Here is a 14,916-nt window from a genome sequence, read left to right as displayed (position 1 = left end):
CCCTAACCCCCATCTCCCTCAGCCCTAACCCCTATCTTCCTCAGACCTAACCCCCATCTTCCTCAGACCTAACCCCCATCTTCCTCAGCCCTAACCCCCCATCTTCCTCAGCCCTAAACCTAACCCCCCATCTTGCTCAGCCCTAAACCCCCCATCTCCCTCAGCCCTAACCCCCATCTTCCTCAGACCTAACCCCCATCTTCCTCAGACCTAACCCCCATCTTCCTCAGCCCTAACCCCCATCTTCCTCAGACCTAACCCTTATCTTCCTCAGACCTAACCCCCATCTTCCTCAGACCTTACCCCCATCTTCCTCAGCCCTAACCCCCATCTTCCTCAGACCTAACCCCCATCTTCCTCAGCCCTAACCCCCCATCTTCCTCAGCCCTAAACCTAACCCCCCATCTTCCTCAGACCTAACCCCCATCTTCCTCAGCCCTAAACCCCCCATCTTCCTCAGCCCTAAACCCCTCATCTCCCTCAGCCCTAACCCCCATCTTCCTCAGACCTAACCCTTATCTTCCTCAGACCTAACCCCCATCTTCCTCAGACCTTACCCCCATCTTCCTCAGCCCTAACCCCCATCTTCCTCAGACCTAACCCCCATCTTCCTCAGCCCTAACCCCCCATCTTCCTCAGCCCTAAACCTAACCCCCATCTCCCTCAGCCCTAACCCCCATCTCCCTCAGCCCTAACCCCTATCTTCCTCAGACCTAACCCCCATCTTCCTCAGACCTAACCCCCATCTTCCTCAGCCCTAACCCCCCATCTTCCTCAGCCCTAAACCTAACCCCCCATCTTCCTCATACCTAACCCCCATCTTCCTCAGCCCTAAACCCCCCATCTCCCTCAGCCCTAACCCCCATCTTCCTCAGACCTAACCCCCATCTTCCTCAGACCTAACCCCCATCTTCCTCAGACCTAACCCTTATCTTCCTCAGACCTAACCCCCATCTTCCTCAGACCTTACCCCCATCTTCCTCAGCCCTAACCCCATCTTCCTCAGACCTAACCCCCATCTTCCTCAGCCCTAACCCCCCATCTTCCTCAGCCCTAAACCTAACCCCCTATCTTCCTCAGACCTAACCCCCATCTTCCTCAGACCTAACCCTTATCTTCCTCAGACCTAACCCCCATCTTCCTCAGACCTTACCCCCATCTTCCTCAGCCCTAACCCCCATCTTCCTCAGACCTAACCCCCATCTTACTCAGCCCTAACCCCCCATCTTCCTCAGCCCTAAACCTAACCCCCCATCTTCCTCAGCCCTAAACCCCTCATCTCCCTCAGCCCTAACCCCCATCTTCCTCAGCCCTAACCCCCATCTTCCTCTGACCTAACCCCCATCTTCCTCAACCCTAAACCTAACCCCCATCTTCCTCAGCCCTAAACCTTACCCCCATCTTCCTCAGCCCTAACCCCCCATCTTCCTCAGCCCTAAACCCCATCTTCCTCAGCCCTAAAACCCCCATCTTCCTCAGCCCTAAACCTATACCACCCCTGCCTAAGACTTCTGCACAGCACCGTGTATATATAGAGTATATGGTATAGACAGATACATACATAGCACATGAGGGGGGTGGGGTGATATATATGCGGTATACGGGTGTACGCCCTGTATCACTAGTAACCAGGGCAGGTGTGCGGGTCACCCCTAGCAACGGGCGGCGGCCTGAGGTGGAGGGAATGACGTCACACGGCACGGGACCTTCCCGCCACATTCCTCTCAGCCCCGAGCGAGGGAGAGGCGACGCCCTGTTCCCGGACTACGCGGTGACGTCACACGCACGGGGCTCTAGCGCCGGACGCACGCAGGGCGGGGTGGGTATATAGGGCGCGCTGGCCGGGGGCGGAGTCTCTCATTCCTCCCGCAGCGGCTGCAGCATCATACCTGATCTCCGGCGTCTCCTCACCCGCACCTACCAGGCAAGCGTCACCCCCCCTACCTGCACCCCGACTCCCCTTCCTCACCCTGCCCTCACACCGGGGCCTCCCCCATGTCTCGGCACCCTCCCGCCCTGCCCGGGCATCAACCCCGCCTCATCCCTGCTGCTAGGCCCGGTCTCCGCCCTGTCCTGGTATAAGGAGGTGATACTGCGCGTTACTGCTGTGCGAGGCCCGGTCTCCTCCCTGTCCCGGTATAGGGAAGTGATACTGCTGTACTAGGCCCAGTCTCCTCCCTGGCCCGGTATAGGGTGGTGATACTGTGCCTTACTGCTGTGCTAGGCCCGGTCTCCGCCCTGTCCTGGTATAGGGTGGTGATACTGCTGTACTAGGCCCAGTCTCCTCCCTGGCCCGGTATAGGGTGGTGATACTGTGCATTGTTTGGCCCGGTCTCCGCCCTGTCCTGGTATAGGGAAGTGATACTGCTGTACTAGGCCCAGTCTCCTCCCTGTCCCAGTATAAGGAGGTGATACTGTGCCTTACTGCTGTGCTAGGCCCGGTCTCCGCCCTGTCCTGGTATAGGGTGGTGATACTGTGCATTGTTTGGCCCGGTCTCCTCCCTGTCCTGGTATAGGGCGATGTTACTGCTGTACTAGGCCCGGTCTCCTCCCTGGCCCGGTATAGGAGGTGATACTGTGCCTTACTGCTGTGCTAGGCCTGGTCTCCTCCCTGTCCTGGTATAGGGTGGTGATACTGTGCCTTACTGCTGTGCATTGTTTGGCCCAGTCTCCTCCCTGTCCCGGTATAAGGAGGTGATACTGTGCCTTACTGCTGTGCTAGGCCCGGTCTCCGCCCTGTCCTGGTATAAGGAGGTGATACTGTGCCTTACTGCTGTGCTAGGCCCGGTCTCCGCCCTGTCCTGGTATAGGGTGGTGATACTGTGCATTGTTTGGCCCAGTCTCCTCCCTGTCCCGGTATAAGGAGGTGATACTGTGCCTTACTGCTGTGCTAGGCCTGGTCTCCTCCCTGTCCCGGAATAAGGAGGTGATACTGCGCGTTACTGCTGTGCGAGGCCCGGTCTCCTCCCTGTCCCGGTATAGGGAAGTGATACTGCTGTACTAGGCCCAGTCTCCTCCCTGGCCCAGTATAGGGTGGTGATACTGCTGTACTAGGCCCAGTCTCCTCCCTGGCCCGGTATAGGGTGGTGATACTGTGCATTGTTTGGCCCGGTCTCCTCCCTGGCCCGGTATAGGGAAGTGATACTGCTGTACTAGGCCCAGTCTCCTCCCTGTCCCAGTATAAGGAGGTGATACTGTGCCTTACTGCTGTGCTAGGCCCGGTCTCCGCCCTGTCCTGGTATAGGGTGGTGATACTGTGCATTGTTTGGCCCGGTCTCCTCCCTGTCCTGGTATAGGGCGATGTTACTGCTGTACTAGGCCCGGTCTCCGCCCTGTCTCGGTATAGGGTGGTGATACTGTGCCTTACTGCTGTGCTAGGCTCGGTCTCCGCCCTGTCCTGGTATAGGGTGGTGATACTGTGCATTGTTTGGCCCGGTCTCCTCCCTGGCCCGGTATAGGGAAGTGATACTGCTGTACTAGGCCCAGTCTCCTCCCTGGCCCGGTATAGGAGGTGATACTGTGCCTTACTGCTGTGCTAGGCCTGGTCTCCTCCCTGTCCTGGTATAGGGTGGTGATACTGTGCCTTACTGCTGTGCTAGGCCCGGTCTCCGCCCTGTCCTGGTATAGGGTGGTGATGCTGTGCATTGTTTGGCCCAGTCTCCTCCCTGTCCCGGTATAAGGAGGTGATACTGTGCCTTACTGCTGTGCTAGGCCCGGTCTCCGCCCTGTCCTGGTATAAGGAGGTGATACTGTGCCTTACTGCTGTGCTAGGCCCGGTCTCCGCCCTGTCCTGGTATAGGGTGGTGATACTGTGCATTGTTTGGCCCAGTCTCCTCCCTGTCCCGGTATAAGGAGGTGATACTGTGCCTTACTGCTGTGCTAGGCCTGGTCTCTCCGCCCTGTCCTGGTATAGGGCGGTGATACTGTGCCTTACTGCTGTGCTAGGCCCGGTCTCCGCCCTGTCCTGGTATAGGGTGGTGATACTGCTGTACTAGGCCCAGTCTCCTCCCTGGCCCGGTATAGGGTGGTGATACTGTGCCTTACTGCTGTGCTAGGCCCGGTCTCTCCGCCCTGTCCTGGTATAGGGCGGTGATACTGTGCCTTACTGCTGTGCTAGGCCCGGTCTCCTCCCTGTCCCGGTGTAGGGCGGTGATACTGTGCGTTGTTAGGCCCGGTCTCCTCCCTGTCCTGGTATAGGGCGATGTTACTGCTGTACTAGGCCCGGTCTCCGCCCTGTCTCGGTATAGGGTGGTGATACTGTGCCTTACTGCTGTGCTAGGCCCGGTCTCCTCCCTGTCCCGGTGTAGGGCGGTGATGGTGTGCATTACTGCTCTGCTAGGCCTGGTCTCCTCCCCGTCCTGGTATAGGGCGGTGATACTGTGCCTTACTGCTGTGCTAGGCCTGGTCTCCTCCTTGTCCTGGTATAGGGCGGTGAAACTGTGCCTTACTGCTGTACAAGGCCCAGTCTCCTCCTTGTCCTGGTATAGGGCGGTGATACTGCTGTACTAGGCCCAGTCTCCTCCCTATCCCAGTATAGGGCAGTGATACTTTGCATTATTGCTAGGCCCGGTCTCCTCCCTGTCCCGGTGTAGGGCGGTGATAGTGTGCATTACTGCTGGGCTAGGCCCGGTCTCCTCCCTGTATAGGGCGGTGATACTGTGCCTTACTGCTGTGCTAGGCCCGGTCCCCTCCCTGTCCCGGTATAGGGCGGTGATACTGTGCATTGTTTGGCCCGGTCTCCTCCCTGTCCCGGTTAAGGAGGTGATACTGTGCCTTACTGCTGTGCTAGGCCTGGGCTCCTCCCTGTCCCGGTATAGGGCAGTGATACTGCTGTACTAGGCCCAGTCTCCTCCCTGGCCCAGTATAGGGTGGTGATGCTGTGCTAGGCCCGGTCTCCCGGTATAGGGCGGTGATACTGTGCCTTACTGCTGTGCTAGGCCTGGTCTCCTCCCTGTCCTGGTATAGGGTGGTGATACTGTGCCTTACTGCTGTGCTAGGCCCGGTCTCTCCGCCCTGTCCTGGTATAGGGCGGTGATACTGTGCCTTACTGCTGTGCTAGGCCCGGTCTCCGCCCTGTCCTGGTATAGGGCGGTGATACTGTGCGTTATTGTTAGGCCCGGTCTCCTCCCTGTCCTGGTATAGGGCGATGTTACTGCTGTACTAGGCCCGGTCTCCGCCCTGTCTCGGTATAGGGTGGTGATACTGTGCGTTACTGCTGTGCTAGGCCCAGTCTACTCCCTGTCCTGGTATAGGGTGGTGATACTGTGCCTTACTGCTGTGCTAGGCCCGGTCTCTCCGCCCTGTCCTGGTATAGGGTGGTGATACTGTGCATTGTTTGGCCCTGTCTCCTCCCTGTCCTGGTATAAGGAGGTGATACTGTGCCTTACTGCTGTGCTAGGCCTGGTCTCCTCCCTGTCCTGGTATAGGGCGGTGATGCTGTGCCTTACTGCTGTGCTAGGCCCGGTCTCCTCCCTGTCCCGGTGTAGGGCGGTGATACTGTGCGTTATTGTTAGGCCCGGTCTCCTCCCTGTCCTGGTATAGGGCGATGTTACTGCTGTACTAGGCCCGGTCTCCGCCCTGTCTCGGTATAGGGTGGTGATACTGTGCGTCACTGCTGTGCTAGGCCCAGTCTACTCTCTGTCCCGGAGTAGGGCGGTGATGGTGTGCATTACTGCTCTGCTAGGCCTGGTCTCCTCCCCGTCCTGGTATAGGGTGGTGATACTGTGCCTTACTGCTGTGCTAGGACCGGTCTCCTGCCGGTATAGGGCTGTGATACTGTGCCTTACTGCTGTGCGAGGCCCGGTCTCCTCCCTGTCCCGGTGTAGGGCGGTGATACTGTGCGTTAATGTTAGGCCCGGTCTCCTCCCTGTCCTGGTATAGGGCGATGTTACTGCTGTACTAGGCCCGGTCTCCGCCCTGTCTCGGTATAGGGTGGTGATACTGTGCATCACTGCTGTGCTAGGCCCAGTCTACTCCCTGTCCCGGAGTAGGGCAGTGATGGTGTGCATTACTGCTCTGCTAGGTCCTCCCCGTCCTGGTATAGGGCGGTGATACTGTGCCTTACTGCTGTGCTAGGACCGGTCTCCTGCCAGTATAGGGCTGTGATACTGTGCCTTACTGCTGTGCGAGGCCCGGTCTCTTCCCTGTCCCGGTATAGGGTGGTGATACTGTGCTATGTCCTGTCCCTCCCTCTCCTGCAGCACCGCTCATGCACTATACAATGTAATACTGTGCTGTGCCCTGACCCAGGGCTGTTACCTGCCTATGAGGTGCTCAGGGTCTCATGTGATGTACTCCGTGTAATCAGAGTGATTGTGGTCGGCTGCCTCCTGATACCTCCTTATAGTGGTGCATAGCGTTCCTCCGTGTGCTGGTCAGGTGTATGTCTGCTGTGTACGCACCTTGTGCGGTAACAGTATTCCTGTTTATTTCCCCCACCAGTGACACAGTAAGATGGCTGATGAAGAGATTGCAGCGCTCGTCGTGGACAATGGCTCTGGGATGTGCAAGGCCGGCTTTGCAGGGGACGATGCTCCTCGCGCTGTCTTCCCCTCAATTGTTGGACGCCCCAGACATCAGGTTTGTTTTGCTACATGTCTATTCTGGCTTATATTCATGGGAACATGTCTGTAATATGTGCTCTCGTTGTACCAGGGCGTGATGGTTGGCATGGGCCAGAAAGACAGCTATGTGGGTGATGAGGCACAGAGCAAGAGAGGCATCCTGACTCTAAAATACCCCATCGAGCACGGCATTGTCACCAACTGGGATGATATGGAGAAGATCTGGCATCACACCTTCTACAATGAGCTACGTGTGGCCCCTGAGGAGCACCCGGTCCTGCTCACAGAAGCTCCCCTGAACCCCAAAGCCAACAGGGAGAAGATGACACAGGTTTGTTCCACCTGCCGTAGGGTCACCAACAACACTTCTTCCCGTTTCCTCAGACCTAAACCTAACCCCCCCCATCTTCCTCAGCCCTAAACGTAACCTCCCCCCCCCCCCCCCCTCCTCAGCCCTAAACGTAACCTCCCCCCCCCCCCCATCTTCCTCAGCCCTAAACGTAACCTCCCCCCCCCCATCTTCCTCAGCCCTAAACGTAACCTCCCCCCCCCCCCCATCTTCCTCAGCCCTAAACGTAACCTCCCCCCCCCCATCTTCCTCAGCCCTAAACGTAACCTCCCCCCCCCCATCTTCCTCAGCCCTAAACGTAACCTCCCCCCCCCCCATCTTCCTCAGCCCTAAACGTAACCTCCCCCTCCCCCCCCATCTTCCTCAGCCCTAAACGTAACCCCCCCCCCCTCCTCAGCCCTAAACGGAACCTCCCCCCCCCCATCTTCCTCAGCCCTAAACGGAACCTCCCCCCCCCCCCCCATCTTCCTCAGCCCTAAACGGAACCTCCCCCCCCCCCCCCCATCTTCCTCAGCCCTAAACGGAACCTCCCCCCCCCCCCCCATCTTCCTCAGCCCTAAACGGAACCTCCCCCTCCCCCCCCCCCATCTTCCTCAGCCCTAAACGTAACCCCCCCCCCCTCCTCAGCCCTAAACGGAACCTCCCCCCCCCCCCCCATCTTCCTCAGCCCTAAACGGAACCTCCCCCCCCCCCCCCCATCTTCCTCAGCCCTAAACGGAACCCCCCCCATCTTCCTCAGCCCTAAACGGAACCTCCCCCCCACCCCCCCATCTTCCTCAGCCCTAAACGGAACCTCCCCCCCCCCCCCCCCCCCCCCCCCCCCCCCCATCGGTAGGGATGGCCATTGATGGGTAGACATCTGTGGTCACCATCAATTGTACTATTAATTAGCCTTGATGGTATGGAACCATTGGTTTAACCAACTGATGGTTGGCCCTGCTCTATTTCTTACTGGGCCAATCGGTGGTGGGGCTTTAAGGGTCACATTAGGGGGTGGTGCTAAGCTACATGTCCCACCACCAAGAAGAATGCAACAAATATTGGGCGGGGGAGCTCTTTGCTTTTGATGGCAAAACTATCTACTGGTGGTGGTTAACCATCCATGATTGGTGGCCATCCCTATTTCAGGGCTCTTGCTCTCCTGGCATTTCCTGCTGAAGCCTTAGGTTTCTGTTCCATCTGAATAATCCTTTTTACCTGGTTGGTGGCAAGATAGCATGGTTTCTGGGTGTGCCCGTCTAGTGCACTTGTTAAACTTCACATTTCTTTCCTCCCGCTGCAGATCATGTTTGAGACCTTCAATACCCCGGCCATGTATGTGGCTATCCAGGCTGTGCTGTCTCTCTATGCCTCTGGCCGTACCACCGGTATTGTTATGGACTCTGGTGATGGTGTGACCCACACAGTGCCCATCTACGAAGGTTACGCCCTGCCTCATGCTATTCTGCGCCTGGACTTGGCTGGCCGGGACCTGACTGACTACCTCATGAAGATCCTGACCGAGAGGGGCTACAGTTTCACCACCACAGCTGAGAGGGAAATTGTGCGGGACGTCAAGGAGAAGCTTTGCTACGTAGCCTTGGACTTCGAGCAGGAGATGGCCACTGCTGCTTCCTCCTCCTCTCTGGAGAAGAGCTACGAGTTGCCGGACGGTCAGGTCATCACTATTGGAAATGAGAGGTTCCGGTCTCCGGAGGCCCTCTTCCAGCCCTCTTTCTTGGGTATGTAGCTGGTGTACTTGTCTTTATGTTGAGGTTTTGGCAACGTGAACAGCCGAACGATGCATAGGTGACTCAGCAGCTAGTGCTAACATTAAACTAACCTTCTCTAGGTATGGAGTCCTGTGGCATTCACGAAACCACCTTCAACTCCATCATGAAGTGTGACGTAGACATCCGTAAGGACCTGTATGCCAATACCGTTCTGTCTGGTGGTTCCACAATGTATCCAGGGATTGCTGACCGAATGCAGAAGGAAATCTCTGCCCTCGCTCCTAGCACAATGAAAATAAAGGTAAGCTGTGCTCACTGTGCCTGTAGCAGGGTGTGTCTGGTAATAGCAGCGCTTTCTGGGTGACTGTAGCGGTGGGTGCCGGGTAATGGCTGTGCCCTCTGGGTGTCTGTAGCGCGGAGTTCTGGGTAATGGCAGTGTTCTCTGGGTGACTGTAGCAGGGTGTCTGGTAGTAGCGGTGCACGCGGGTGACTGTAGTGGTGTGTCAGGTAATAGCCGTGCTCTCTGGGTGACTGTAGCGGGGGGTGCCGGGTAATGGCTGTGCACCCCAGGTCTCTGTAGCAGGGTGTTGGGTGGTAGCAGGGCTCTCTGGGTGCCTGTAGCGGGTTGTGCCTGGTACTAGCAGTGTCAGGTAATGGCTGTGCACTCTGGGTGCCTGTAGCAGGGTGTTGGGTGGTAGTGGGGCTCTCTGGGTGCCTGTAGCGGGGCTCTCTGGGTGGTACTAGCAGTGTGTTTGGTAATGGCAAAGCCATGCTATAATGGACTTTTCTCTCTCTCTAGATCATCGCTCCACCTGAGCGCAAGTACTCAGTCTGGATTGGTGGCTCCATCCTGGCCTCCCTCTCCACTTTCCAGCAGATGTGGATCAGCAAGCAGGAGTACGACGAGTCTGGTCCTTCCATCGTTCACCGCAAATGCTTCTAGATGCACTGCTGACCGATGCCTTGCACCTGCTGCCGGAGGTCTTTATTAACTTGCCTCAGCACCCTGGAATAGAGCCGGAGGCACCTGCCCCCAGGACATGAGACGTTCTTGCGTCCATCTTGCTGGGATGTCTAATTCTTGTCATACCCTGTACACACCTTCTCTTGCACACCCCGGTCACCGGGAGAGGTTTAGGCTGGAGGTGTGTATGGGGTATCTAAGGTTTTAGCCTTCCCGATATCTAATGCTTAATATTCCAGAATTTCCTGTCTGAGGCTGGTTAGAGTTCCTGATGTAACTTTCTAGCACGGCTGGAAAACAAGGCATGCAGCAGGCCTTACAGCCAGGCTTTACTCTTCCCAGTTTTGTGTTCCTAACATTCCACGTAGATCTGGGGTTACACCTGTAGCAGTCTCCTCCTCGTCCCGGCTAACTTGTGTCATTTTTATTTATTTTCTTTTGTATGTTGCGTTAACGTTCTCGCATGTAATCCCCAAACCCCCCCTCTAAGTTGAGGTTGTAACTCCCAGAAACACTTGTGTAACAAATAAAGCGCTGGTGTAATAAACAACTTGTGTAACGGTTATTCCTGGAGGGACTTGTACGGGGAGGGTAACATCTGGCAGTAACTGGCCACTAGACTTTTGCACGGATATCCTTAGTTCCTGGACTGTAATAGCGGCATTGGGAGACACTGCCCTAATCTAGAGTCCTGGGTGCTGCTCTTCCATGGTTCCTATGAAAGCCTGGGCAGAAGACCATTAGCAGACCGAGCAGTCTGAAGCTGACGTGGCTCTCCACTGTCTGGCTGGTCCTCTTAGGCTGGCCACACCACTTTTCCAACCAAATAGCTGGCTGGTGGGAAGGAGAGCCTGGTAACTTGTGGGAGCAAGTGGCGACCAAGAGCACTTGCTCCCGAACACCCATGGCCTGCGTTACTCTCTGGTTACCAGCCTTAGCGTGACCCTGAATGTTCTGTGCTGATAGTGTGTGGAGTGCAGGTTACGGCTGCTGTCTCCAGTTTGCCTGGTCTGCCCCAAAGCTGGACTGGCATCTGCCCCTAGCGCTCTGCTGGGTCACTGTAACAGAGTATGGTGCAACTGGGAGTACTTCGTGCTGTACCCTGCTCCATCCAGTGTCCTAATCTCCCCCCTTGCTCCAGCCTTGTGCCCTACACATTCAGTTTGCGCAAGCATGATAGCCTTGGGGTACTTCGGGTAGAGCGCTACTTCCCAGAGCTGACTGCCCCGGTCTTCTAGGTGTGACCTAAAGAGGTCATGGGTGTAAGTGGTGTGGACAGCACTGGGGAGCAGACGCATACATTTGGCCAATAGGAAGGTCCTTTATTGAGAAGTTCTCATCTGTGAAATTGGAATCGGGAAGAATTTGGGTCTTCCCTGAAACCTGCACTACCCAGGCAACTCCCAGCTGTATCCTGACACTGAGCCTCTGCATGGTGGCAGTGATCCCTTTCTAGTGGGCAAGAGCAGAGCAAAGAACGTCTTACCATTGTGCTAATGTGGGGTGCAGGGTTACTAGTGACTACAGCATCAGAAGCTGGGGCTATCTGCTAGAACAGGAGGAGTTGGGCAGGAACCTTTCTTGACTAACAATACCTTACATTAAAATGGGTCATCATCCCAATCCTTTAAGTCATAGGTGCCCAATGCAGTCCTCAAGGCATGTTAGTCCAGGTCTTATCCATGCAGGTGAATTAGTATCTGATGTCTATTCCTGAGGACCACGTTTTGGAACCTGTGCACGGTAGTAATGTCCATAGGACAAGACGCAGTACAGTTTGTGGAGTAACATCCATTTCCTCCCTTTATACAAGAGGGACCATGATGACACCAGAAAAGGAGATGGTGTCCTGAGGAAGGGCAATTGTAGAATACACAAACAACCCCCAATTCCATGTCTGGTTAGCAGTGTAGGAGATGATGTACAGATGGAGCCATCTTTATCTTGGCCTTTAATAGAGCCAGGTCAGATTCAATCCCCTGCTGTATTGTAGCTGAGAACAATAGATGAAGGGTTTATGCTAATAAACCATGGTGTGCCTAGGTGCAGCCGAGAAGCCAAGATGAGGCTCCATCTGTATACAGGAAAGTGAAGAATATTTCTGCCGGTTTACCCCACAAGCCCCAGCGCAGGATGCACGACGCATTGCACATGATATATCCGCCACTTATTGGGTGCATAGCCCCTTGTAATAACGCCAGTATGTATGTAGAATTGCAATCAAATCACAAAGGATGGCTGTCTAGCGCACAGCTGTGCAGAGAAAGGATATCTGGGTGGATCTCCACACTTGCAGCCATTGGCCGGCACATTGTGTAATCTGCAGGGGGGGGGGGGAGGGGGTTTAAGGAGTTGGCGCTCAGTGCACTATGTGGAAAGAAGCCCCGGCCCTCTATTAGGCAATGCCATCTACAGCATTGCGTTTTGGGAGCAAGCTCTGCTTGGTGCATATGAGGAGTGTGATGTCACTCTCCAAGGTTTCATCTGTGCCCATGAGGCATCCCACCCTAAACTGTAGGCGTCCCTTATAGTGTAGCCATTGTGGGTGCAGTAATAGGCTGGACCCCTGGTGGTCCCACTACACTAACATGTTGTGGGAGTAAGAACTGGACCTCTTGCCAATAGGTGACTTCATGCAGTCAATGTTTGTTTTATTAAATAAACTATTTCTTGCACTTTGGACAGTTTGTATAGAACTTTCAGGTGAGAGAAGGTGGAGAAATGTTTGATAACAAAGTAAGCTCAGATATACTGAACGTTTCCTCTGAACATTGGCAGGGCTACATGTCCTTATCTCACAACCCCATAACCCCTGGGCGTCCACCTAGCCAAACCATCCGACCAATGCAATGTGCCAGTAAACTCCTACTGTGGCCTTTATAGGAACCAGCCAAGGAATGTCCGACAGAACATTCTCCAGAGGCTATTACATTTATTCCAGACGTTCCTGAATTAAATTTCCTCACTCATCCTCCAGAGTGAGGAATTCAGGAATGTCTGGAATAAATGTAACGGCAATGTAAAGCCAGAAAAGCCATGTATCCCCTCCTTACTCTTCTTCTCTCTCCCCCACCCCCTACCTACTGAGCAAGGATGGAGAACCAGATCCACCACCGATGTGCAAATATATTGCCTGCTCAAATTGCATCGACTCACAATAGATTGTGGATTGATCACCCCCCCCCAAATATGTATCCCTCCCTTTTCATGTACCTTCCCTTCTCTTATGCCCCCTCCCTTCTCTTATGCCCCCTCCCTTCTCTTATGCCCCCTCCCTTCTCTTATGCCCCCTCCCTTCTCTTATCTCTTATGCCCCCTCCCTTCTCTTATGCCCCCTTCCCTTCTCTTATGTACCCTTCCCTTCTCTTATCTCTTATGCCCCCTCCCTTCTCTATCTCTTATGCCCCCTCCCTTCTCTTATGCCCCCTCCCTTCTCTTATCTCTTATGCCCCCTCCCTTCTCTTATGCCCCCTTCCCTTCTCTTATGCCCCCTTCCCTTCTCTTATGCCCCTTCCCTTCTCTTATGCCCCCTTCCCTTCTCTTATGTACCCCTCCCTTCTCTTATGCACCCTCCCTCCCTTCTCTTATGCACCCTCCCTCCCTTCTCTTATGCACCCTCCCTCCCTTCTCTTATGCACCCTCCCTCCCTTCTCTTATGCACCCTCCCTCCCTTCTCTTATGCACCCTCCCTCCCTTCTCTTATGCACCCTCCCTCCCTTCTCTTATGCACCTCCCTCCCTTCTCTTATGCACCCTCCCTCCCTTCTCTTATGCACCCTCCCTTCTCTTCTCTTATGCACCCTCCCTTCTCTTATGCACCCTCCCTCCCTTCTCTTATGCACCCTCCCTCCCTTCTCTTATGCACCCTCCCTCCCTTCTCTTATGCACCCTCCCTCCCTTCTCTTATGCTCCCTCCCTTCTCTTATGCACCCTCCCTCCCTTCTCTTATGCACCCTCCCTCCCTTCTCTTATGCACCCTCCCTCCCTTCTCTTATGCACCCTCCCTCCCTTCTCTTATGCACCCTCCCTCCCTTCTCTTATGCACCTCCCTCCCTTCTCTTATGCACCTCCCTCCCTTCTCTTATGCACCTCCCTCCCTTCTCTTATGCACCCTCCCTCCCCTTATGCACCCTCCCTCCCCTTATGCACCCTCCCTCCCTTCTCTTATGCACCCCCCCTTCTCTTATGCACCCTCCCTTCTCTTATGTACCCTCCCTTCTCTTATGCACCCCTCCCTCCCTTCTCTTATGCCCCTCCCTCCCTTCTCTTATGCACCTCCCTCCCTTCTCTTATGCACCCTCCCTCCCCTTATGCACCCCTCCCTCCCTTCTCTTATGTCCTTCTCTTATGCACCCTCCCTTCTCTTATGTACCCTCCCTTCTCTTATGCACCCCTCCCTCCCTTCTCTTATGCACCCTTCCTCCCTTCTCTTATGTACCCTCCCTTTTCTTATGTACCCTCCCTTATGTACCCTCCCTTTTCTTATGTATCCCTCCCTTTTCTTATGTACCCTCCCTTATGTACCCTCCCTTTTCTTATGTATCCCTCCCTTCTCTTTTGTACCCTTCCCTTCTCTTGTGTACCCTTTCCTTCCCTTCTCTTGTGTACCCTTTCCTTCCCTTCTCTTGTGTACCCTTTCCTTCCCTTCTCTTGTGTACCCTTTCCTTCCCTTCTCTTGTGTACCCTTTCCTTCCCTTCTCTTGTGTACCCTTTCCTTCCCTTCTCTTGTGTACCCTTTCCTTCCCTTCTCTTGTGTACCCTTTCCTTCCCTTCTCTTGTGTACCCTTTCCTTCCCTTCTCTTGTGTACCCTTTCCTTCCCTTCTCTTGTGTACCCTTTCCTTCCCTTCTCTTGTGTACCCTTTCCTTCCCTTCTCTTGTGTACCCTTTCCTTCCCTTCTCTTGTGTACCCTTTCCTTCCCTTCTCTTGTGTACCCTTTCCTTCCCTTCTCTTGTGTACCCTTTCCTTCCCTTCTCTTGTGTACCCTTTCCTTCCCTTCTCTTGTGTACCCTTTCCTTCCCTTCTCTTGTGTACCCTTTCCTTCCCTTCTCTTGTGTACCCTTTCCTTCCCTTCTCTTGTGTACCCTTTCCTTCCCTTCTCTTGTGTACCCTTTCCTTCCCTTCTCTTGTGTACCCTTTCCTTCCCTTCTCTTGTGTACCCTTTCCTTCCCTTCTCTTGTGTACCCTTTCCTTCCCTTCTCTTGTGTACCCTTTCCTTCCCTTCTCTTGTGTACCCTTTCCTTCCCTTCTCTTGTGTACCCTTTCCTTCCCTTCTCTTGTGTACCCTTTCCTTCCCTTCTCTTGTGTACCCTTTCCTTCCCTTCTCTTGT

General features: G+C 54.8%; 1 protein-coding gene across 1 annotated transcript; it reads left to right on the top strand.

The window, feature by feature from the left end:
- The first annotated feature begins 1,816 nt into the window (after positions 1-1,816).
- Positions 1,817-10,138, top strand: LOC134984171 (actin, cytoplasmic type 5-like). The gene is made up of 6 exons (XM_063949795.1): positions 1,817-1,924; positions 6,442-6,579; positions 6,655-6,894; positions 8,195-8,633; positions 8,744-8,925; positions 9,424-10,138. Exons 2-6 carry the CDS (start codon positions 6,454-6,456, stop codon positions 9,565-9,567), a joined length of 1,131 nt encoding a protein of 376 aa, XP_063805865.1. The 5' UTR covers positions 1,817-1,924; positions 6,442-6,453; the 3' UTR covers positions 9,568-10,138.
- The last annotated feature ends 4,778 nt before the right edge of the window (positions 10,139-14,916 follow it).

Source organism: Pseudophryne corroboree, assembly GCF_028390025.1.
Source record: "Pseudophryne corroboree isolate aPseCor3 chromosome 3 unlocalized genomic scaffold, aPseCor3.hap2 SUPER_3_unloc_4, whole genome shotgun sequence".
In the NCBI taxonomy this organism is placed as follows: domain Eukaryota; kingdom Metazoa; phylum Chordata; class Amphibia; order Anura; family Myobatrachidae; genus Pseudophryne; species Pseudophryne corroboree.
Note: the sequence above shows the minus strand (reverse complement) of the source record. Positions and strands in the feature narration are given on the sequence as shown.